General features: G+C 35.6%; 1 protein-coding gene across 1 annotated transcript in view; it reads right to left on the reverse strand.

Annotated features, from left to right (window-relative positions):
* Positions 1 to 24530, reverse strand: part of LOC117329431 (sodium- and chloride-dependent glycine transporter 1-like) — a 55001-nt gene extending 30471 nt beyond the window's left edge. Inside the window, exons 1-5 of the mRNA XM_033887372.1 lie at positions 24331 to 24530; positions 10804 to 10987; positions 10016 to 10147; positions 8661 to 9012; positions 8259 to 8391 (exon numbers count right to left, since the gene is read on the reverse strand). Coding sequence (XP_033743263.1) covers positions 8259 to 8391; positions 8661 to 9012; positions 10016 to 10147; positions 10804 to 10987; positions 24331 to 24396 — 867 coding nt within the window. The 5' untranslated portion in view covers positions 24397 to 24530. The remainder of the gene's footprint in view (positions 1 to 8258; positions 8392 to 8660; positions 9013 to 10015; positions 10148 to 10803; positions 10988 to 24330) is intronic.
* Positions 24531 to 25087: the final 557 nt, after the last annotated feature.

Raw genomic sequence — 25087 nt, forward strand, 5'->3', positions numbered from 1 at the left:
TAAAACAGATACGGGAAAGTGGCCGTCACATATACTACCTAAAACAGATACGGGAAAGTGGCCGTCACATATACTACCTAAAACAGATACGGGAAAGTGGCCGTCACATATACAACCTAAAACAGATACGGGAAAGTGGCCGTCACGTATACAACCTAAAACAGATACGGGAAAGTGGCCATCACGTATACTACCTAAAACAGATACGGGAAAGTGGTCGTCACATATACAACCTAAAACAGATACGGGAAAGTGGCCGTCACGTATACAACCTAAAACAGATACGGGAAAGTGGCCATCACGTATACTACCTAAAACAGATACGGGAAAGTGGCCATCACGTATACTACCTAAAACAGATATGGGAAAGTGGCCATCACGTATACTACCTAAAACAGATATGGGAAAGTGGCCGTCACGTATACAACCTAAAACAGATACGGGAAAGTGGCCGTCACATATACAACCTAAAACAGATACGGGAAAGTGGCCGTCACATATACAACCTAAAACAGATACAGGAAAGTGGCCGTCACATATACAACCTAAAACAGATACAGGAAAGTGGCCGTCACTTATACTACCTAAAACAGATACGGGAAAGTGGTCGTCACATATACTACCTAAAACAGATACGGGAAAGTGGCCGTCACGTATACTACCTAAAACAGATACAGGAAAGTGGCCGTCACTTATACTACCTAAAACAGATACGGGAAAGTGGTCGTCACATATACTACCTAAAACTGATACGGGAAAGTGGCCGTCACATATACTACCTAAAACAGATACGGGAAAGTGGCCGTCACATATACTACCTAAAACAGATACGGGAAAGTGGCCGTCACATATACTATCTAAAACAGATACGGGAAAGTGTAGTTTGAGCATGATTATAGTCTACTTGAACTTGAGATATTATCAATATGCAGTTAACCATTTCTTGTATCAACCTAAACAAAGTCAATAATTGTATAATGTTTCAAACACAAAAGGGCAGTAACTCATAGGGTTAGAGAGACACCATCTACTTATGCAGCGCTCCCTCATCCAGATTCTAGCTATTAGGACTACCAAATAAATTTTCAGTCAGGACAATTAAGAGACAAAGAGGATCCCTAGAGAAATGGCCAAAGCGAAATTCAACTCTCAAATCCATGATGGTTACCTGTCTGCAAATTTGTTTATTCTGTCATTTTAAAACGTGATAATGTACAGCAAAACCTATTACTAATTATGAAATCATATGATCCATACAACACAGAAACTGTCCAAACTCAAGATGGCAACCTGCTGGCCATTTTGTTTGGCTGTTTTGAAAATGAACAGGCATTATGAGGAACTGAAGGGAATCTACATATCAGGTTTAAGTTATAGCCTTCCAGCATCATACTTAAGAAATGTGAAAAAAACTGTTATTTACTGTCAAACTAAAAGGTCATCTATTGGTTATTTTTTTCAAGATCAGTCTCAAAACTGAACAGCCATAACCAGATACATAGAAGAAACTACAAATCAGCTGTGAGATTGAGAGATCCATTCAGTACTTTCAAATGGCAATTTTTTTTTTAATATCTACAAAGTCATTGTCCAGACAAGCAGAAGTGAACAGACACAGCTTTATACTAGCTAAATGGTTGACCCCTATCACATTTAACTAGCATAATTACCCAAACTAAATGCTTGACCCCTGGTATGTTTAATTGACATATTACCCAAGCTCAATGATTGACCCGAATCACATTTAACTAGTATAATTACCCAAGCTAATTGGCTGACCCCTATCACATTTAATTGACATATTACATGTACCCTAGCTCAATGGTTGACCCCTATCATGTTTAACTGGCATAATTACCCAAGCTCAATGGTTGACCCCTATCACATTTAATTGCCATATTACCCAAGCTAAATGCTTGACCCCTGGTATGTTTAATTGACATATTACCCAAGCTCAATGGTTGACCCCTATCATGTTTAACTGGCATAATTACCCAAGCTCAATGGTTGACCCCTATCACATTTAAATGCCATATTACCCAAGCTAAATGCTTGACCCCTGGTATGTTTAATTGACATATTACCCAAGCTAAATGGTTGACCCCTGTCACATTTAATTGACATATTACCCAAGCTCAATGGTTGACCCCTATCATGTTTAACTGGCATAATTACCTAAGCTCAATGGTTGACCCCTATCATGTTTAACTGGCATAATTACCCAAGCTATATAGTTGACCTCCATCACATTCATTTGACAATAGTTACCCAAGCTAAATAGTTGACCCCAGCACGTTTAATTGACATAATTACCCAAGCTTAATGGTCGACTCCTACGTCACCGAGATTTTTCTCTATCATTTTTACAGGGTTGGGGCTTATAATTACTTGTAGTCAAGTATATTTGACAGCCATCTTTACGTTATGGTACGAGTTATTATTTATGTATATTGACAGACACCATGTGTTGATAAACAGTGTTGATTATATAACATGAAATATTGTCAAGGATATCAGACATGTTATGATATCAAACAATGCATTAATCAAATTGGACGTAATACATAATAAAATGTTCAGACATGTTGCGTCATATGTAACAGCTATGGTTTAATAGTTTGATTAATGTTATGTTACAGTAATATAATTTATACACTCATTACATTTATAACCCTAGCTGCTGTGATGACGTTCACCACCAGACTGTACGTAATACACACTCACTCACGTAACTCGGTTTTCATGTCGAGCCAGGTTCCAATCCATCTGTGTTTTATTGATTAGACACAATCCTATTTGTCTAAGATTCAAATTTTTATCAAAGGATTCTCCTACCTGAACAATTTACATGTGCATGAGTCTATTGATAAATTGCATGTGAATGTGGCAGATCATGCACATTACGGATCTCCGAGATTGCACACGAGGAGGAAGTTTGCCCAGTGAGTCACATGCAATCTCAACACAGTTAATTTACTTTTTAATATTTTTTTTGTTTTGCATATTAGTTTTGGTGTCTGGCATTGCATAAACAATCATAGCACATGCGCTTTACATTTGTAATAAATTACAGTTGATGTAATTTAGTGATAACTGACTATTAAGGCTTAGAACTACAAATCCCAGGCCCCTGAGTTACGACTACTCTATAAATCACCAGCTCAAATCTGGTGCAAATGTTGGTTATTTTTAAATATAATTTCACCATGACTTGAATACATATTTTCTCAAACAATATAGCTTTCCATTTAAATGTCAAGTTTTGGTGTATCACATTATCAACTCTATTTACATGGGAATGCCATAATATAAAACACTCTTATTGATAATACACTTGGCACAAGTTATTATCAAATAATAGTAGCCTTGATAAATCAATAATATACGTTATATGTTTCATTGCATCTTTTTTATATTTCCAAATTTGAACAAGAGGCCGAGAGGGCCTGGATCGCTCAACTGGATTATATCATAAGTGATTAAATTATGTCAAAACACTCCCATTTAAGTTATCTTACAAATACTTTTCCCAGTTTGTGATCTGCAATTCATGCATTGCAGTCAATACTTTCCTTTTTAATTGATATTTAGCTTTCTGGTTACAAAGAAGATTAAATAAAGCAAATTAAGTTGAAAAATATTAAACATTTACAAGAGGTTCAGGGGCCTTATCAGTCATCTGAATTCAGATATGTACACTGGTAGATGATATTTTGTTTTTCAACCAATAGTTAAGACATTTGACCCCTGTGACCTTGACAGTATGTTAAGGTCATTCATTATAACAAACTTGGCAGCCCTGCATCCCAGCATACTATCGAACAAATATCATAAACCTGGACCTCTTGGTTATTGAGAAGAAGTAAAAAATGCAAACTCTTTACAGGCAGACAAAAGACGATTGCAAAAGGTCATTTGAAACTTTGTATTAGGTGACCTAATAACCAATTTTGTCTTTCTTCATTAGGCCCAGGGTATCTCCAATATTTCATTTTGGCCTCGCCCCTCATCCCCCTAGGGGTCAGACCCATCCTTTAAACAAAGTTTGTTTCCCTCCACCCAAGGATGCTTGAACCAAATCCTATTATTCCTATAGAAGAAGGATCTCAAAGAATTGGACCTTAATCCCTCTACCTTAGGACCCCATCATTTTACAATTTTGAAATTCCACTACCAAAGGAGGATATACAAGTCAAATATGAGCAATATTCTTTGCTAATCTCCTGAGATGAAGTGATTTATAGCAACAAGAGGCCCATGGGCCTTAACGGTCACCTGAGTTTTAATATATATTGTGACCTTGAATGAAGGTCAAAGTCATCCATTTGAACAAACTTTGTAGCCCTTTATCACAGCTTGCTACAGACCTAATATTGGATCTCTGGGCCTTTTGGTTATCAAGAAGTTGCTTAAAGATTTTAGCATATTTGACCCCTGTGACCTTGAATGAAGGTCAAGGTCATCAATTTGAACAAACTTGGTAGCCCTTCATCCTTGCATGCTACAGTCTTAATATTGGGTCTCTGTGCATTTTGGTTATCAAGAAGAAGTTGTTTAAAGATTTTGGCAAATTTGACCCCTGTGACCTTGAATGAAGGTCAAGGTCATCCATTTGAACAAACTTGGTAGCCGTTCATCCCAGCATGCTACATACCCAATATCAGGTCTCTGGGCCTGTTGGTAATTGAGAAGAAGTTGAAAATGTAAATTGTTTACGATGCACGACACCAGACAAAAGGCAATCGCAATAGGTCAACTGAGACTTCGTCTCAGGTGCCCTAATAAAGCCAAATTGCCCACTTTTGGCCCTGCCCTCAGTCCCCTGGGGGCCAGCTCCACTATTTGAACGAAGGTGAAGCCCCCATGGGAGGATGTCAAGTTCTCACCGCATAGAGATGCTTCCAATCAAATTACATTAATTCCAATCTGTGGTTAAAAAGAAGTTGTTTGGAGAAATTGTTGATGTACGGATGACAACACACAACAAGGTACATTTTCGGGTATCAAGGGTTAATTGCAATATGCTATGCTACACTACCTCATTTCAATAGAGGCTGTTTGATTGGCTCGATCACATTTTCTTACTGGAATTTCAGCCAATCAGATTGATGGTAACATATGCTTTATAGAAGCTACATTATAATCAACAACAGTAGCAGCGAGTAATCTCAAAAACGTGTCTCAGAAATTTAACATAAACAGATTTAAACCATTTTAGCAGAATATTTTTGATACCATTTTGTCTGAAATGAAGAAATATCAATTAAAGCAGATCTAGGTAATAGAAAAGCTGGTTATCAGGAATTTCAGCCTATGTGAAACAATGCCAAGTCATTGTTCAATTTGACACACCAATTGTATGGTACATACACCTGGGCTGTTCCTAAAATCCCAAAAGCATTGTCATATTGATTGTACTAGTTTACAGGGATTTCCCTACAAAAAAGGTCCATTGAATTGGGAATTTCTATATGACAAAATGTGACATTGGGAAAAACAAAAAATAGTGAAATTCTTACAAATTTCAGTTTTTCTTTGATGAATATTGCCTTTATATTATTTTTGATTTCATTTTGCTATCTGTAGCTGTTTTTTATTTATCAAAATTGCCTTAGTATAGGTTTTTGTATATAAAGCATACTTAATCATTCAAAAGTGACTTCAAAATTGGGTAATTTTAGTGGCAAATAGGGAAGATTTTTTTAGGGGATATATTGGGTCCTTTTAACGGACCCTGTTTCAATAGTAGGAAAATCCCTGGTTTAAAACACTAAAAACATGTAGGACTTCTTGCCCGCTATATGTTCATCATAGAATCTGCACGCCTTCATAGGCACAGCCATATTGCTACATGTACTTTTTAAACTCTAAACTGAAGAGTTCTTATCATGAATGTTGATTGGTTTCTATTTGCACGGTGACGTCATTGAAACAAGGATTTTTCACTGAGTTGACCAGCAGGTGATTAGTGTAGTGTAACATAGTGCAATCAACCATGGGTATCCGACAACGGTCAAGGTATGGCTCATATTGGTCCTTCAAACCAGGAGAGCTAATAAGAAATCAGTCTGATGTTGTCTTTATGATAGAGTAAACAATTTTGTTTTGATCACGTGTTTGTATTTTACTTTTCAAGGAGATTGGAGAGTAACCAGTATACAACATATACAAAATAATCAAAATGGGATGCTATCTACTTAAACAATAACCCGAGATGCATCATTGTGCTGTTTACATACATACACTGTCATAAACAGGTAAAGTTTCCAGGCATGTTTCCAACACCCTAATCAACATAAACAAGATATATCATTCATGTTGATAGTAAGGCTTTCAATTTCATTACCACTAAACCACACAACAGAGGCACCGCCCTACTTCATGTGTTGAGAGTTGCATTGCCGCCAATGATATGGAGATTACAGAGAAAAAGCAATTTTCTTTTCATTATGGAAACACAAAATCACATGCAAAAATATTTGATGCTATGTAAATTGTAAGGAAAATCACATTAATGGAATCACCTTATAACAATGTTCCCTGAAGCTACAGAAAATAAGAAATTCAAAAGTTGGACACATTTACAATTTTTTTATATACATTTGTCCTAAAAGGTTGTCCAGTAATTTTGATCAATTAAAAAAAATAGGCTGTTGTTTATCTTTTAAAACATATTTTTTACCAGTGAAATATCTAAAATGATCAGCTTGATGAAAACTTATGGTATCACTGCTAATATCATCACAGTGGTAAAATGTAGAGAATACATGGTCAGTGTTTTAAAATGTTAGTTGTATCTTGGCAAGGGTTAGCTATATAGAAAGACAAATGGGGCGAGCCTTTGTCTTTCTGTCCTGAGTAGGCTTATGTTTTGGTAAGTTGAACATCAATGTCAGTTATGCCATATGTTCTAAGGATTTGATAGCTAATTTATTGGCTGTTTCGTTAACTGGGATATCAACTTTGGTTTATATAGTTTATTTTGTTTAACGTCCTATTAACAGCCAGGGTCATTTATGGACGAGTCTGGTTTTGGAGGTGGAGGAAAGCCGGAGTATCTGAAGAAAAACCACCGACCTATGGTCAGTATCAGGCAACTGCCTCACATCGGTTTCGAACTCGCAACCTAGAGGTAAAGGGCTAGTGTTAATGTGTCAGGACACCTTAACCACTCGCCCACCGCTGTGATATCAACATGAGATGGTGTGTTTGCAAATTCTACTGTGATACCCTGGTTGTCTAGTACAGAGGAGCCCACTTATTTGCATATCGCTTATTTGAATAACCCGCTTATTTGCATAAAATTCTCAGGTCCCGATTTTCTTCTTCTTTATCTTTGTATTTTAATCCCGTGTATTTGAATCGACTAAAACACCGACTCCTGCTTATATGCATATAAAAAAAATTAAAAAATCGAAAAATTTTAATTGATTTTAGGGTATTTTTGTGATTTTTTGTAGTAGAAGGGAAAAAAATGTATAATTCAAGGTGACATGTCTCATGATGTTTCTATATATTGTAGGGCCGAAAGACTGACAAAATAACTATACCCTGCCTGGTTTGGTTTGATCTATGAGATGTAAGCAGTACGTTCATTAGAATTAAACAGCGCTATTGTCTATATCCCAACATTTCAGCTACAGCCATGATTTCTTGATTTTATTCAATCAAGTGTTATGTACAGGTCATTATATTATACCAAAATTAACATTTTATAAATTTTACACTAGTACACTTTCACAAAAGTTTAAGTTCCTCTTTATATCTTTTTAATTAAGAGTGAATAACTAATAAATTGCATGTCAACACCAACAGCTTTATCACTTTCGATATCTATATACCTAAAATATATCATGAAAACAAATGAAAGCTACAAACTGTTGAGCTGTATTCTAAACTTCTGATATGCCAGTAGAACAAATAAATATTATAGACACATTTACAGTCCTGTCCATAGGATGCCTAAAACCTCCCACCCACTTGACCCAATTATCTATTCAAAAGGTCAATCACCACAATCTGTCACCCTAAATCCCTATCAGGGTTCTTGAAAACAGCATCATGGGGAACCCTGATGACCAATGTACAACTGGTGCAACAGATGAAAATTCCAAAACTGGGCACATTTACAGCTAATGATCAGAGGCAGATGAAAATCTCAGATTAGGCACAAATAAAACATCTGGTATTCCAACTGAAGATTTCCAAAGCATACAATTATCGATATACACCTACTAATTGGCTGAAAGTTTACTTACTTTTCCAGATGTCTTGATGCCTTTACATAAGCAAAGGAAGACGACAACCCAGGCAATAAAGAGACAGATGAGGAGATCCCATCGGAGATCTCCCATATCCTCTATACCGGGAGACAGCTGTAGAACTCCACGCCTGTACCAAAAATACAGTTAGCATTATCATTGTAAACCATACCTTAATTGGGTATAAGATACTTTCTATACAGTTTATGACAAAAAAAAATAAAAATTTCCCCAAAAATAGATAGCTATAAATAGTTTACCCTCTAATCCCTAAACATAAGAACAACAGAAAATACTGACATGCAAACGAAAATGTGATTCCAACACAAATCGATAAAACTTCTTTTCATAGTAACAGATAATCTGATGAGTTTGAGAAAGGGATATTAAACAACTTACTGCCAAAATTCTTCACTTGCAGTTTTTTTCAATACATTGGACATGTTTCCTGCGGGAGCTGTTGATAAAGATTCTTCGACATTAGTTAGGTTGTAAGTTGATGAACCGTTGAGAAGTTCTGTTGCCATAGTGAAGTTATACATCGATGAACCATTGAGAAGTCTGTCATCAGAGATGGTGTTGTTGGTATTCGTTCGTAGATAACAATGTTCTGTATTCCACCAGTTATTGCATAAACTCCAGGGCAGGACCAAACGGAGCGAGTGGTACAGGTAATATAGGGTCCAGGTAATGATGATGTTGTAGTATACACAGACAATACCAGATACAATCACCATCCCATAGCCTACACCTACAACAAAGTCAGGAATTAGTCTAACCCAACATAATGATCATAACATTAATACCCTGTTATCAGTGTCATAACAACCATTACATAACTACAATGTTATCAGTGTCATAACAACCATTACATAACTACCATATAGTGTCATAACAACCATTACATAACTACCCTGTTATCAGTGATATAACACCCATTACATAACTACACTGTTATCAGTGTCATAACAACCATTACATAACTACCATATAGTGTCATAACAACCATTACATAACTAACATGTTATCAGTGTCATAACACCCATTACATAACTACACTGTTATCAGTGTCATAACAACCATTACATAACTACCCTGTTATCAGTGACATAACACCCATTACATAGCAATGCTGTTATCAGTGTCATAACAACCATTACATAACTACACTGTTATCAGTGCCATAACAACCATTACATAACTGTTATCAGTGTCATAACAACCATTACATAACTACACTGTTATCAGTGTCATAACAACCATTACATAACTACACTGTTATCAGTGTCATAACACCCATTACATAGCAACACTGTTATCAGTGTCATGTCACCCATTACATAACTACCCTGTTATCAGTGCCATAACATCCATTACATAACTGACCTGTTATCAGTGCCATAACAACCATATATAACTACCCTGTTATCAGTGTCATAACACTCATTACATAACTACACTGTTATCAGTGACATAACAACCATTACATAACTACCATGTTATCAGTGCCATAACACCCATTACATAACTGACCTGTTATCAGTGACATAACACCCATATATAACTATCCCTTTATCCATATCATAACACACATTATCATATAACTACCCTATTATTACTAGAGAGTGTTATAGCCCTTTCTTTATATCATGTGTTATAAACACACCTGTAAGTGTTATAAACACACCTGTAAGTGTTATAAACACACCTGTAATTGTAAGTTGGTGTCACCCTAACAGTTCATTACACCTTACCTTTAAACAATGGGCAGATCCTCCATATTGTCACTGGACTTAGACTAGCGAACTGGCCAAATGAGACTTCTAAGAAGACCATAGGAATTCCACACAGGATCAGGAATATTACATAGGGTATCATGAAAGCACCTGTTGAAAAACCAAATGTTGTATTGAAGTCATGCAAGCCCAATCCAGGTAATCAAATCACTGTCAATTAAATAACTTGGTATTGCGATGACATCCATGCATATGACCAGCAAAGACTTGTACCTGTGTATATAGTGCGATATGGATTTTATCACTTGTCAAATTTTGAAATAAGTGCACACTATATATGAATATTTACAGTAAACACAATATGCAAGAAAAATACTCTTGGTCTACATAACATACCCAAGTATCATCTTTCTAGAACTTTAGTAGATATTAAAATAATTTTAATTTTTGTGAAGTATTTGAGCCTTTTGACCATGAAAGTTAAAAAGACATTGTTATTCATTTAAAGCACTCCATCCAATTAACTAAATGGCCAAATGTTGACAGATGCTGAAGGAATTAAGATAGATAACATGCTTCATCACATAGAGAATCAAGCAGATGTGGATAAGCAGGAGTATGAAGAGGGATGTCGCAGCTGTGTGGACCATTAATGTTCTCGTTAGCAAGGTACTTGTCATGTCAGCTAAAAAGTAACTAGGTAGCAAGTTGTTTTGTAACAGGCACATTCATTGAAATATCTTAACCTGGCTTAATTTTACTTTATCTTGCCTAATTATTTAAACTAGGAGTAAAAATCTGCAAACCTCCACCACTTTTGTAGCACAGATACGGAAACCTCCATATATTTCCCAGGCCAACAGCATATCCAACACAGGACAGGAAGAAATCCAATCGTCCAGACCAGTTCCCACGGGATGTCTCATCCCCAGTCTCCATGGAATCAGAACAACTGCTGGTGTCATTGGACGAGGCAACATCAAGCGCTTTCTGTAAAAATAAAATGACCAAAAGCCTGAGTACAGAACGCATCCTATAATTCAAATCAAAGGTGTAAATACATTCTATAGGTCAAATCAAAAGTGTGAGCTGGGCAAGAATAAATTTTATAAGTCAAATCAAAGATTTGAGTACAGAACAAAAAGCCTACAAGTAATATAAAATGTGTTAGGGCAGAAATCCATTCTGTAAGTTAAATCAAAGACTTGTACTTAGTCAAACCAAATTTCTACCCAAACACATTATAATTCAAATCATGAAAATAATTATGCCTTTTCACTTGGACTTTTAGTTTCAGCCCTGATTTTGAAAGCAAAAAAAAGATATTTGATCACTGCAATTGCTATCAATTCATTGAATGACCTAAGAATTAACACTAGAATTTATTAAGTGTAATTTTAATTCCATCAGAATAAAACACCTCCATTATCAGATTGGTTTTCCCTACATAATGATCTTCTATGTAACTACAAGCCACTGAAATTACATGTAATTGAAACATTAAACCATTCATGCAACTTAGCTAGGTCTATAGAAAGTGAGATCTATTATGTTTTTTAATTGGTTTTCAAACTCTGAACAATCCTGGCAGAATTATAGATTAGGAAAGGGAAATATCTTCCTGAGCAGGAGATCCTAATCTGTTAAATATGATTTTTTAATAATCTCCAATCTATAGTGGGTTCCTTAGGATACTTAGCTGTTAAACATGATTCTGTAATTATCTCTGAATCAAGTGAGCCCTTCTAGATTTTTAACACTTAGACATGATTTTGTAATAATACCTGAGTCTAGTGGGCCCTTTTAAACATGATTTTGCAATAATACTGCAGTCTAGTGGACCCTTTTTGATTCCTAACTGTTAAACATGATTTTGTAACAATCTCCGAGTCTAGCGGTCTCTTTTGATTCTTAACTATCAAATATGATTTTGTAATAATACCCGAGTCTAGTGGGCCCCTTTTTTATTTTTAACTATCAAATATGATTTTGTAATAATCTCCGAGACTAGTGGGCCCTTTTTGATTTTTGACTATCAAATATGATTTTGTGATAATACCCGAGTTTAGTAGGTCAATTTTGATTCTTTACAGTTTAACATAATTTTGTAATAATACCCAAGTCTAGTGGGCCAATTTTGATTCTAATCTGTTAAATATGATTCAGTGTGATACTGTGATAATCTGAGATTCTAGTGCTGGCCCCTTTTGATGATTCTTAACAGTTTGATGATTCTTAATTAACAGTTAAACATGATACTGTTATGATCTCCAAGTCTAGTGAACCCCATAAGGCTTTAATCAACCAAATAAACAGACAAACACATGTGCTTGATGGCCACCATCAGTGATAAAGATGATTTTTTTTAACATTACCAGTGCCAGAAATAATAATGTCAAAACAAATTTGTTGTCCCCATCATGATCTGAGTTACTGTATCTCCAACATCAAACAAGTTATTGTTTTTTTTTTGTGACCCTATGACTTCTCACATTCTACATTAGCAAATGAGACATGTTGTTTACATGTGTAGCGTTTGGACCAGCATGCACTAGCACTAATGTTCTGAGCAGGCTGGATATACACTTCGTAGTAAGAGATAATTTTCTCTGACAAGAAATACAGACATCTCTGCATGGCCTATCAACTGGGCTATGTTTGATACACATCAAAGCTATGCACATTGCGACACTTTCCAAAATACATGATCATTATCATTTTACAAAACATGTACATGTATACTCTTCAAATCTCATAGATTATTGAAATATTTGGCACCAATGGCCTTGAAATTGGACAAAGGTCATACCATTGGTGCGATGATCACCCATATTCATGTACGGTATGTACAAATGTGGTATAAAAACTTGCATACCTAAATAAATATTTATGTTCTCACTCTAACAATTGGTTGCTGACATTTTATACTAGTCATTGTAAGTTATAATAGGAATGTTAATGTTCAGGGGTTCACACTAACTTTGTCGTTTGACAGACCATGGGGCTGCCAAATTTTGAAATGAGGCAGCCTGGGGGCTGCGTTATTTATATGTATCCAGACAAAATTTAAGCCCCTCTAATTAGATCTGGGGGCATGTCCCTCTAAACCCCAACCCCAACCCTGGGGCAAAAAAAATGATTTCCAGATGCACTTTCCTGCATTCTGGTTCATTCTGAGCACAAAACACTAGATCTTACACCATGGGGTTTTACAGGACTTCTAAAAATGCTATGGAAAAAATAAAATTATTGAAGTAAACTTCAGGTAAACATTCTATATTTTGCTGGAAATGACTTAGGTAGCCCACAGGGCTGCTGGTCTGGACATAGCTGTGATAACGTAGCTCTGGACGAGGGACGGACAATTTCTGACAGATGGTCGTCGTCAGAGCTACGATTCTCTTCCATTGACGGTAGTGTTGCAAAACAGTGAACCTCGAAAATGCTACAAATAGTCGATATCGTGTAACTATGGAGTAATAGTTAGTATGATTAAACATTTCTAATACAATTTTGCAATGTATTAGCATACCGTCTAATCTAGAAATCTTTAATTCGCCTATTCTGATATTATACTGCTCGGAGTTGTCTCCGTGATCCGCCATGATACTTCTCGAAGAACTCTCGCGAGGATGCTGACACAAATATGGTACCCGTGTCCATATATGGATGAAGCTACTACGATAAACTAAATACATAATCAGAGATATTTAACCAGTTTTTTGTAACTCTTGTGAAGAAAGCGCACCTTTCTTTGTGTAATTATTCAATTTAAGAATGTTTGACCATGCTTATCAAGGTATATAACTCCTAATCGATTTATCTGTTGAAATCTCGCGGGAAATCTGATAAGCATCAATTTGTTTTGATTTCCTTAAAAGGAAATGTCCTTTACACTTGTATCAAAGATGGCGGTATGTTTGAACTGATTTCTATGTGTGTCGTGCTCGTTTTGGATTTTACTATTTATTGTCAAAGAAATGACGTGATGTGCAGGTTTGTGGATTGAATATTGATAATAGATACCAGAATAATCAATTTTCATGTGTTTTTCATCAGAGAAAACTATAATCATAGATTAATACTGTGAATCACATCGGGGCTTGCTACACTATCGGCAATGGGAGGGACTTCATACCCTGCCGGAGAGCATTGTAGGCAAGGTATGAATATTCGTTCTAGTCTGGACATTCTGACAGCCGGAGCAGATTCCTGGCAGCGGCGAGGCTATAGTGTGGAGCCCAATGTTGGCCTACAATTACCCCGTACAACATTGATTATAAAAGAGTAAATATATGCTTATAGAAAGATCAACCTTTTACCAATAACCAAGTTATAATGGGAATATTTGTTGATTAATAAAATACAAAAGCATATTTTCAGGTGGGTGCTCCAATAGGAGTCGAACCCAGGTCTCCAGCGTGATAACCTCCAGCTCTAAATATATTTAATGATGTGTGCAGCACTAGACCATATTTAACACTATGTATATTCAATACAAAGAATAAGTTTCAGGTGATATCACTTCTTCATGAAGGGGTGTCACTTCTTCATTAAGGGATATCATTTATTCATTAAGGGATATCACTTATTCAGTAAGGGATATCACTTATTCAGTAAGGGATATCACTTATTCATTTAGGAATACCATTTATTCAATAAGGGATATCACTTATTCATTAAGGGAAATCACTTATTCATTGAGGGATATCACTTATTCATGAAGTGATATCACTTATTCATTTAGGAATATCATTTATTCAATAAGGGAAATCACTTATTCATTATGGGAAATCACTTATTCATTAAGGGAAATCACTTCTTCATGAAGGGATATCACTTATTCATTGAGGGATATCACTTATTCATGAAGTGATATCACTTATTCATTTAGGAATATAATTTATTCAATAAGGGATATCACTTATTCAATAAGGGATATCACTTATCCATTGAGGGATATATTTTTTATATCACTTCTTCGTTAAGGGATATCACTTCTTCATGAAGGGATATCACTTCTTCATTAAGGGATATCACTTCTTCATTAAGGGATATCACTTATTCATTAAGGGATATCACTTCTTCGTTAAGGGAAATAACTTCTTCATTAAGGGATATCCTCTATTCCAATGTTGATCTCACTCATTCATCTCACTCAAAGAGCTATACACTGCTGACCTGCTTCACTACTTTCTATACCAGTGTAGCGGAACTGGACCGGGTCGATCATCGGCGACCGGGTCGATCATCAGCGACCAGGTAGCTCAATCGGTAGAGCATCCGAATCGGAGGTCCCTGGTTTGAGCGCAGGTCTACACCACTGACACAGTACAGATGATATGGATCCCTCATGAGAGCTGTAATGATGTCATTGGACATCATGGCCAGAAATGACCCACAGTAATAAAAACTAGATCCAAAACAAAATGCAAAAACATTAATCACTTTTAATGGAAAACAGATTTTAATAATCTTGTATGTGTTGGGGGTCCTGATAGGAGGGTTCTGATGATGTAAAACGAAACCCAGCTATTTTATTTTGACCTTTCTTCTCTATTAATTGATTACTGGTAAGGTCTATTAATTGATTACTGGTAAGGTCATTTGTCCGTGTTCTACCAATGGCATCAGATTTTGTCATTAGTTTGGGAAGTGAAATGGAACTGAGAGCATTTATTGGGAATACTTAGATACATGCAAATTAATCCAAAATAGGTTCCCTTTTTAGCACAAAATTTAAAAGTTTTCAATAACATTAATACTACAGTGGATTTTTAATTTGTCTAGACTGATTAAAGCTTTTTCAAGCTATTGAAACAGTGATGGAACACAATCAATGTGCCTATAGGCCACCCATAGGTGCTGTGCAATTAATATAAAATAGCAGGAAATTATGGGAATATGACTGGACGGAATGGACGATCTACGTTTTTGTTGGGTGTCTGTTCGGTCAAGGGAATTTTAACTCAAGTCACCTTTCCAGTTCCAGCTTTTATTTGGTCTTCTGTTAATATTGGACAACAATAAATTTTCTCACACCTCCAATCTCCAGCATCTCTCTTTCAGAGCACAGACCTACATCCGATTCATCTCTCCCAGAGCACAGACCTACATCCGATTGGTCTCTCCCAGAGCACAGACCTACATCCCATGGTAACTAATGGTTTCTAATGGTCAACTACATGATATATGAGGGTTTATCTTCCTGAGATGGACAGCTATTAGGTGGTCCATTGTCCACTACTCTGTCCAGAGTTTCCCAGGCTAACCCATACCCTCAGTTATACTTAATGATGCCAATCTCCCTTCTTCTTTCATTCAGCTTCCTGCCTTTCTTTAACATCATACATTATATCATAATAGCACCCTGTTCTTATTCCATTCTATCTCTTTTAATTATCTGACATCAATCCGTTTGTTCCTTTCTTTGAATATCTCTGATTATAAAACATACTGTCCTCACATATTCCAATTGCTTACTATCATATGAACACAACATTATCTGGATAGTTACCGATTATGATCATTTCATTTTCAGGAATTTGATTGACTTTGAAAAGGCTTTGGTTGCATATGTTCTGCTAAAGAATGCAGGATTCCTTTTTTAATAATTCACTTGAATTGACATACTATGATCAAGCTTAATTAATTCTTCGATTGGTTGATATTGATGTTTCAAATGTCCATCACATTTCTTGATAAACCACATCATGATTATTTCCCAGCAAGATTCCCGTAAATTACTCTCCCACATATTTTTGTTTCTACATTTTTAAAGTCATTCATTCAATTGACTTAATTTTCTTGTTTTCAATATATCAATTGATCCTGATCATGATTAGATATCTGGCCTTTGGTAACTTTTGTTAGTAGAAACTCATCTCAGAAAATGATTGTTATATGAATTATACCTACCTTGTCTGTTATGTGATTTATTGAATCGTACATTCATGTTACATATATACATGCAGCATTTCACTATCAACTGCTTTAAACTAAACAACCTCCTTGTTGCTATCAGAATCTCTCTTACAGAAACTAGCTAGGTCTCACCTCATAATCACTTTGGCAAGCTCAACCAGCACGGCCATTTTTGTACATCTTGGAAATGATGCCAAGTATTCTACTTTCATTTTACATATATCAAGCTTAGAAATAATGAAAAATTTCGCTTCCTGATTGCGGACTATAAAATGCAAGTCTGAAAACAGTATCCAATAGGTGGCCATTTTATCAACCCATGAGATGACTTTACAATGTCGCAATAAACGGTGCATTAACAAGAGCATGTACAAGTTACATCCCCTGAAATAAACCAGGCAGTAAGCCTAATAGTTTGTGTAGAAAATAGTTCAGAGTACTCAATGCAATGATGAAAGCAGGCTGAATTGTCTATGATTTTTAATTTTTTATGTTTTTCTATGACTCATTTATCTCAAACTGGCCTCTTCAACCACATATTTCAAAGCATGAAACATTTTACAAAATTACAAATACTTCGCGGAAGGAGAGATTGTGATATTTTGCTCTCTTTTTTTGTGAAGAAATTACTGGTCCCACCAGATCTTATCCAGATTTATCATAGAAATAAGCAACAGTTAATTGATTTCCCCAGGAGTTCCAAATGATTTGGTCCTTGCCAATTTCAGTAATGACCCCTCGAAGTGGCAACTAGTGCAAGCACTTTATAAATAAGCACTTAAAAATGCAAACTACTTATAAGATAAATGTCTACATGTACATCAAATGTCATTCATACTCAGATATATATCAATGTCACTTTCAATATATATCAGAATGATACATAGCAGAATGAACATTCATTAACTCCTAATAATCAATAATTCTCAAATAATACCCCTCCCCACTTACCACAGGGACTTAATCCGTCACCCACCCACAGTCCACATAAAACCTAGCTCAGAAAGTCAAACTGGACAAACTTTTCAATATCATATACAGGTCATGAACCAAACGGTATTATGTACGAATGTAACCAGAAGCTATCAACCTAATGTTCACATGTAGAAATTGAGCACTGCTAGGCATATGTTAGCTAGTGGAATATCTAGAGGTTTAGTTGGAAACTAGTGGAATATCTAGAGGTTTAGTTGGAAACTACTAAGTTCCTTGCTCTGCTTCCCCATACTTGTAATGAGAATAACAGATATTCTACAAGATAAAAACTCCCATTAAATGATTACCAGGGTCAATTTAAGGTTAATTAAAGAGTCATCTGTACCAAATATGGCTTTTTTAGCCACAAAGCATTGGCACAAATACATACTAATGCAATATCTTCACCCATAATATTATGTAAACAGCTCCCAAAAGTGTGATTTTCATACCTTTGAGTTTATATTTTGGTAAGTATATCAGGGTATACAAGAGGGTTTAGTTATTTTACTTTGTGTACCAATGAATAGTGTATCCTGGTACCATGAGGATATAAAAAGGGGACATGACAAGTGTCCGAGCTATATATCTCACAGAAGTGTATCGAGCCATATATCTCACAGAAGTGTATCGGCATAAAAACATCCAAGGAGCTGGAGAACATTGACCTTTATCTTGCACAAACAACCCAATATTTCCTTGACCTTCACACAAAGTTCTGGGTCTGTTGTAAGCTAATACTCTAGAGATCTTCTGTCAGTACCAATATTCTCCAGAGCTGTAGATTGACCCAACAGGAGGCCAACCCACTACAGCCTAGTGGTGGTACTACCCACGCCATAATAGCTGTATGGTGATAACATCTGCTGGCCAGTTGTAATGTTTGTAAACACATCCAAGATATTATGGTCTTTTGGTCAGCCTGCCATTGGGCTGACTAGATTTCAAATCCAGTGCCTGCTTGCCTGCCTATAAATTGAAACATTCAGTTTCTTTCCTATACATAATATTGACACATTTAATGTCTGTCCTTTAAATAATACTGAAACATCCAATGTCTGTCCTATAAATAATATTGAAACATCCAATGTCTGTCCTATAAATAATATTGAAACACACAATGTCGGTCCTTTAAATAATATTGAAACACCTGATGTCACCTGTCTTATGAATAATATTGAAACATCCAGTTTCTGACCTTTAAATAATATTGAAACATTTTATGTCTGTCCTATAAATAATATTGAAACATCCAATGTCGGCCCTTTAAATAATATTGAAACATTTTATGTCTGTCCTATAAATAATATTGAAACACCCAATGTCTGTCCTATAAATAATATTGAAACACCCAGTGTCTGTCACTCATCTTACCCTCAACCACAATGGCATCGTTTGACTTTTGACCTTTGGCCTTGATTGATGATCACTAAATTTAATCAGGTATCAGGTATAGAACCTGATGTTTTGATGGTATGTGTTAACGTAAAATTGAGTAAGTGTGTGTGTGTGGGGAGGGGTGAATTAGATATCGGCTCATTTCAATAGGGACAAAGGGGAACATGCAATTTTGGCCATTAAGTGATCTTCGGACCCCTCAGTAATAAGCCACAAGGGCCCAGGGGGTTAGATCACAATCCTCATAGAGTGATTAGTGCCAATTCCAAATTATCATCATCAGGTTGATTAATGGAGGTTTTTGGTAGGTTTTTTTTTCAAAGTTTTTAATATGAAAATAGACAGATGGAAAACTAGGTCACTGTGACCTACTTTCTTCTTTTTTTTTTTCAATCTGATAATTCCCTTGCAGAAATTGCCAAACAAGTATTTTCACACCAATAATGAATGAAAATGAACTTAAACAATGAAAATGTTTTTTTTCATCCTCTGATATGTGACCCCCACAACATTCTGAGCCCTCAAAAAATCTTATGTTTTGAATAGCATATCATATGCAACTGACCTTTGAAGTATCTTCCTGCAGAAAAATATGCTTATCACTGAAGGGCCACAGAATGGCCCAAATTGGCATCCTGTATAATTACTGTAAATTGCAAGGCTGCAGAACTGTAGTTGTTGAAGGATGGATTAACAACAGACCAGACAGAGAACAGCCCAACTCCTGATGTTTGGTGAGCTAACAATTAAGTTCTTCTCAAACTGCTTTGCTTTCCATTTTCTCTACAACTTTGTCTGCATTCTATAGGTTGATAACCTTTGAAGTCAGAACATGGCTGTGCTGTTTAACAAGTTATATATTGTACTGCTAAAATGGATATTAAGATTTATTGTATTGGTTACAAAGGGAAAATGTAGCAACCAGTTCAGGAAGATGAATGTGCATTGTGGCATATGGTTGCAGCATTTTCCCTCTGAAGTTGCCAGTACAATATGACACCTGCAGTATATAGCTGATCCATTCTAAACTGCAATACAAGAACAAAAGAATTTAATCCATTAGATAATTGAAAACATAACTTTTCGAATATTTCAAAGCAATATCACAGATGCCTCTGCTCATTTTAAATAGCAAGGAAAGGATCCATTCTAGGCTATTATTTTGAAATATATGCCACTCAGAGGCGACACAAATGTGTGAAGTTTCAGAGAGATATTATTACTAATGAGGATAAGAAAAAAACTTGAAACAAAATGTTATTCAGTCAGACTGATTTTGACCTTGACCTTCGACCATGAAATACATTTGACCTTCAAACTTTATCTTCAGCCACGAAATAAAGGAGTGATGTTATTACACATGCTAATGAAAATTTTCATTCTGATGTCTGCAACAATGAAGAAATTTAAGCATAAGACAAGGTGTTTGTCCAGATTTCAAATTTGACTTCAAACAGTGACCTTGACCCATTATTGATGTTAAATCTTAATCACCAAGGGAACATTATCTTGGATATTGCATGTGGCTAAATTGTATCATCTAAAGGTGCCACATGAGTGCAATCTGAGTCATTTTTTAAAATACCAAATACATAATTTATAAACCATATTTTTTTATAACAGAACTCCAGCCTAGCGGATGGAATATGCCATTCAGGCTTAAATTGAAAGTTGATTTAGGAAATGCAAGTTTTGAACATAAATTGACTCACTCAGCAGCATGCATCTTTAATTATTTATTAGAGAAGGTTGATTTAATCTTCAGAAACCCCTCACATTCTGCCACTGCAGACTATTAGTAAAAGTACTGAACAGCTAACAGTGTACCTAGCTTAAAATCTTGTGTAGACATGTGCATGTTACATAATAAGTAGAAATTGTTTCTATTTATAGGTCTTTGTTATTGTAGAAAATGTTCTCAAAACTTTCCACACTGCTGAAATACAACCTTTGCCACTGTATCAAATCATCATAAACTACATCATAAATTGTAGAAGGAAGTATTACCTAACTAGGAGATACCACATAGATATGCCTCTCCATCCTGTTTATATTCAAAATAAATTGTAACTACACTAACCATGCAGCACTAGTAACTGACAGTCATATGATGACCGATATACATGCATGTTTACATGTAAATATATATGTATGTATGATACTATACAACCGGTGTGTTTGACAGCGGAGACTTGTACTTGTATGTATACATTCCTCTTTCAATACATAGAAATCTCCTTAATCCCCTACAATACATTTTGCAAAGTCAGCTTCTAATTGTTTTGAATTGAAAGGGCTGCTGAATACCAGGTATACATATTTATATTATTATTTTTTTTTTTTTCTGAGACTTGTTAATTTTCATTTGAATAAGTACATGTACATGTATACATAATTTCTAGTGGCCCTGTCACACTTTTGCATATGAGAGAAACGTATGAGTTGCGTATGAAAATTCATAATATAATTTTCATACGCACAAAAAGCCCTTGAAAATACAGTATTGTGCGTATACTTACCGTATTGAACCTATGAGTAGCGTATGAGTAGCGTATGGCCAGCGTATTGAAAGCGTATTGACAGCGAATGTCAGCATATGACCAGCGTATGTCAGCGTATGAACAGTGTATGGCCAGCGTATGAGCAGTGTATGAACTGTGTACGCCCAGCGTACGAAGAACTGAAGATGAGCTAGAAATGGGAGCCTATATATATCAAAACGCTGGCAATACACTGAGAATACGCTGGCCATACGCCAATAATATGCTAGTTGTACGTTAAATATGTTACTCAATCGTCAGGCATACACCAAGATGTCTATATACGTTGCACGATACACCTTCCGCCAACCTATGGCAACTTATGTCCAGCGTACTCAACCTATGAGTAAATTACCTATATCGTACCTCTAGCGTATTCAGCGTATGCCTAGCCTATGCTTAGTGTATTAACCATACATCCGCATACGCACAAAATTTTGAACATGCTCAAAAATTTATTTCTGCCTCAGCGTATGCCAGCGTATCCCAGCGTGTTTGAAACGTATTATACAACCTATGCCTAACGTACCCCTAGCGTATGTCAGCATATACCAGCGTATGAGTGATAATTTTTCATATGCTGGCATACGCTAGTACGATACGCAACAGTGTGACAGGGCCATAACATACATATATATAAAAATAGATCAATAAATAAAAAGTGTTTTAATGAAATGTGATAAACACGCAAATTTATTTCCATGGTGACACTTAAATAAACATCAATATACATGACTAACCTTCGTTTTGTGTTGTTATTTATCATTACATATTTAAACTATATACATATATGTATAAATAAATATCTGCCGTCACCATGCATTCTCTGAAGTCTTTACATTTCAGCACTCAAATCTATGTACTGCTATATAATGAACACCATTTATATATAACTATACTATTTACTATTACGTATTTGTATGTATTTATTCATCAATCTTGTCCATCTTATTTCCTTTGTCATCACCGATACCTACCTTCCTCAGTGTGACACACGTCTGAGTATGTAACAATCTAGAAATCTGGAGGCCCTCATATCTTTCCTGTGCATGTGTTTGTGGTTGCGGTTAAATTTCCATTGTTTCAAAAGTGAAATTTAAAAAAAAATTGAAGTGGAATGTACCACATTTGTCATGACAAAATTGTTATTATTTGAAAATAAATGTATTGCAGGTTATATAATTTAAAACTTCACAATGAAAATAAAATTTTTAAAAAGCTGAATGAAAGGGGGTCTCCGGGAGACCTCTCCCAGTGGGGTCACAAGGGCAGAAGTGAACAAAGAAATATTACAAAAAGCAAAATTCCGCTTTAAAGCCAAAATTGATCATGTCTGATGTGTCAGATGAAAAGAAATATAGACAGAAAATTAAACAAACAAGTTCAAAATCATAAACAAGTGCACATTTTTATCTGCTTGTAGGAAGATGAAAGATGATGCCTTGACTATTAATATGTTTAACAGGGATAAGGTAACAAAATGTGGAAGTTTTAATTTCATTGAGGCTATCCCTTCAGCCTTTTATAGCATAGAAAATAAAAATGACCCAGCTTATGTTCAAATTCCATTTAAATTAAACAAAGGGGACCTCAATTATTCTGAAATTGTTTATACAATACTCAACTCAACCCTGTACATTTTCCCATAATATACTTTATACCTGAAAATTTAAGCAGGGTTTTATGCCAGAAAAAAATCCATGTGCCCTGGTTACTCAATCAGTTGCTATGACGATTGAGTCATACCAGATCTGTTTTACCTGTATGATTACATTTATTCTGTTTACATAATCACAATCAATACATGTATAATAAACATGTATACATTACCCAGGTAAAACATGAGGATCAGGTGCCATGGTATTTGGTCATAGATGTACTGAGACAACCATACAATTATAATACTGATGTTAAAATACACACGGGCTTGTGTAAGTCTACATATGGTGATTCAACATTTGTCACCTTGCATAATTTTTCACATAATTAACACAAACAGAATTGAATATCACTTTCATTTTCTGCTGTAAACCAGGAAGCATGTCATTTTATCAGGACAAAAAATAAAAGGACTTTGCCGATTTTGATTTACATCCAGCGTTTGAGGAGATTGAAAAACCGTTTTTAAAAAAATCAGACATAGCATTACTAGCCCCATTGGTGTGGATTCTGTCAAAATTCGACACATCCCAACATTGGTTAGACTCATGTAGCCAGTATACAGATTTTAATGAAAAAAATAAAATGTTAAAACTCAAGCCTACTGTAGACTAATAGGTCCTTACTCGTTAATAATATTTTGCGTACGTTCATCATACATACATTATCCACTTAAAATTAAATTTATTATATTATTGTCGGCATTTTCATATAATGACTTTCAAAAACGTCAGGCATCAATGGCTACATGTCGCCAACACCAGACAAAGGCTTTAGATGGGGGATGGGGGTCTCATGAAATAGAAAGCATCACGTCAAAATAGATTCTGTACGTACCTCTTTTTCGGAAAGAAAAGCTGATGTTGCGGTGTTCTTGTCGTTTAAATCCATTGATGCACTCATACTTCTTAATACCTGGTTAAAATATACAAATGAACAAAGTCTCCTTTTGTTGTGAATAAAGGTGTCCCCTATTTAATTTATATCGATTTTCGCCAAGGATCGTCTGCGCTCAATGTATAGAACGCCAATCTCCAAAAGAGATAAATATAACAACGCATGCGCATGCAGCAAAACGTGGTCGTGAAGCCTGTGACCACTATCAGGGATATGCCGCTACACGTATTAAACTGACGAGTAACACAGTCACAGTGAAATTTGTCTTCGTTATGTATACAGCACGTACATGTATGCTTCGTCTGACGCATCGTGTATCTAATGATATTTCTTCAGCCGTCCATTGTCAGGTCTGCAAGAATCATTTATATTCCACAGGTGATATTGACCAGAGACTATATAGACAAACAATTAGCACCAATATATGAGCAAATACATTTTACTTACATGTATCTAATTGAAACAAGACCCTTCATGCTATTTCGTTATTTATGTTTTGTTACAGGTACGCGGAGCTCGTGGCGATAGTGGTCCAGAAGTGAAATATCTTAATAACGTGGAATTCTAATAATTCAAAGTTGACTTCAACCTAAAATCAAAATAACCTATTCTACGTAGAACCAGATTGCCCATTTCTCATACCGTAGCTGTCAGTCAACCAGGATCAGACGGGACATATGTCTAGTCTATGATGATA

Source organism: Pecten maximus, chromosome 6 (genome assembly GCF_902652985.1).
Source record: "Pecten maximus chromosome 6, xPecMax1.1, whole genome shotgun sequence".
Lineage (NCBI taxonomy): Eukaryota > Metazoa > Mollusca > Bivalvia > Pectinida > Pectinidae > Pecten > Pecten maximus.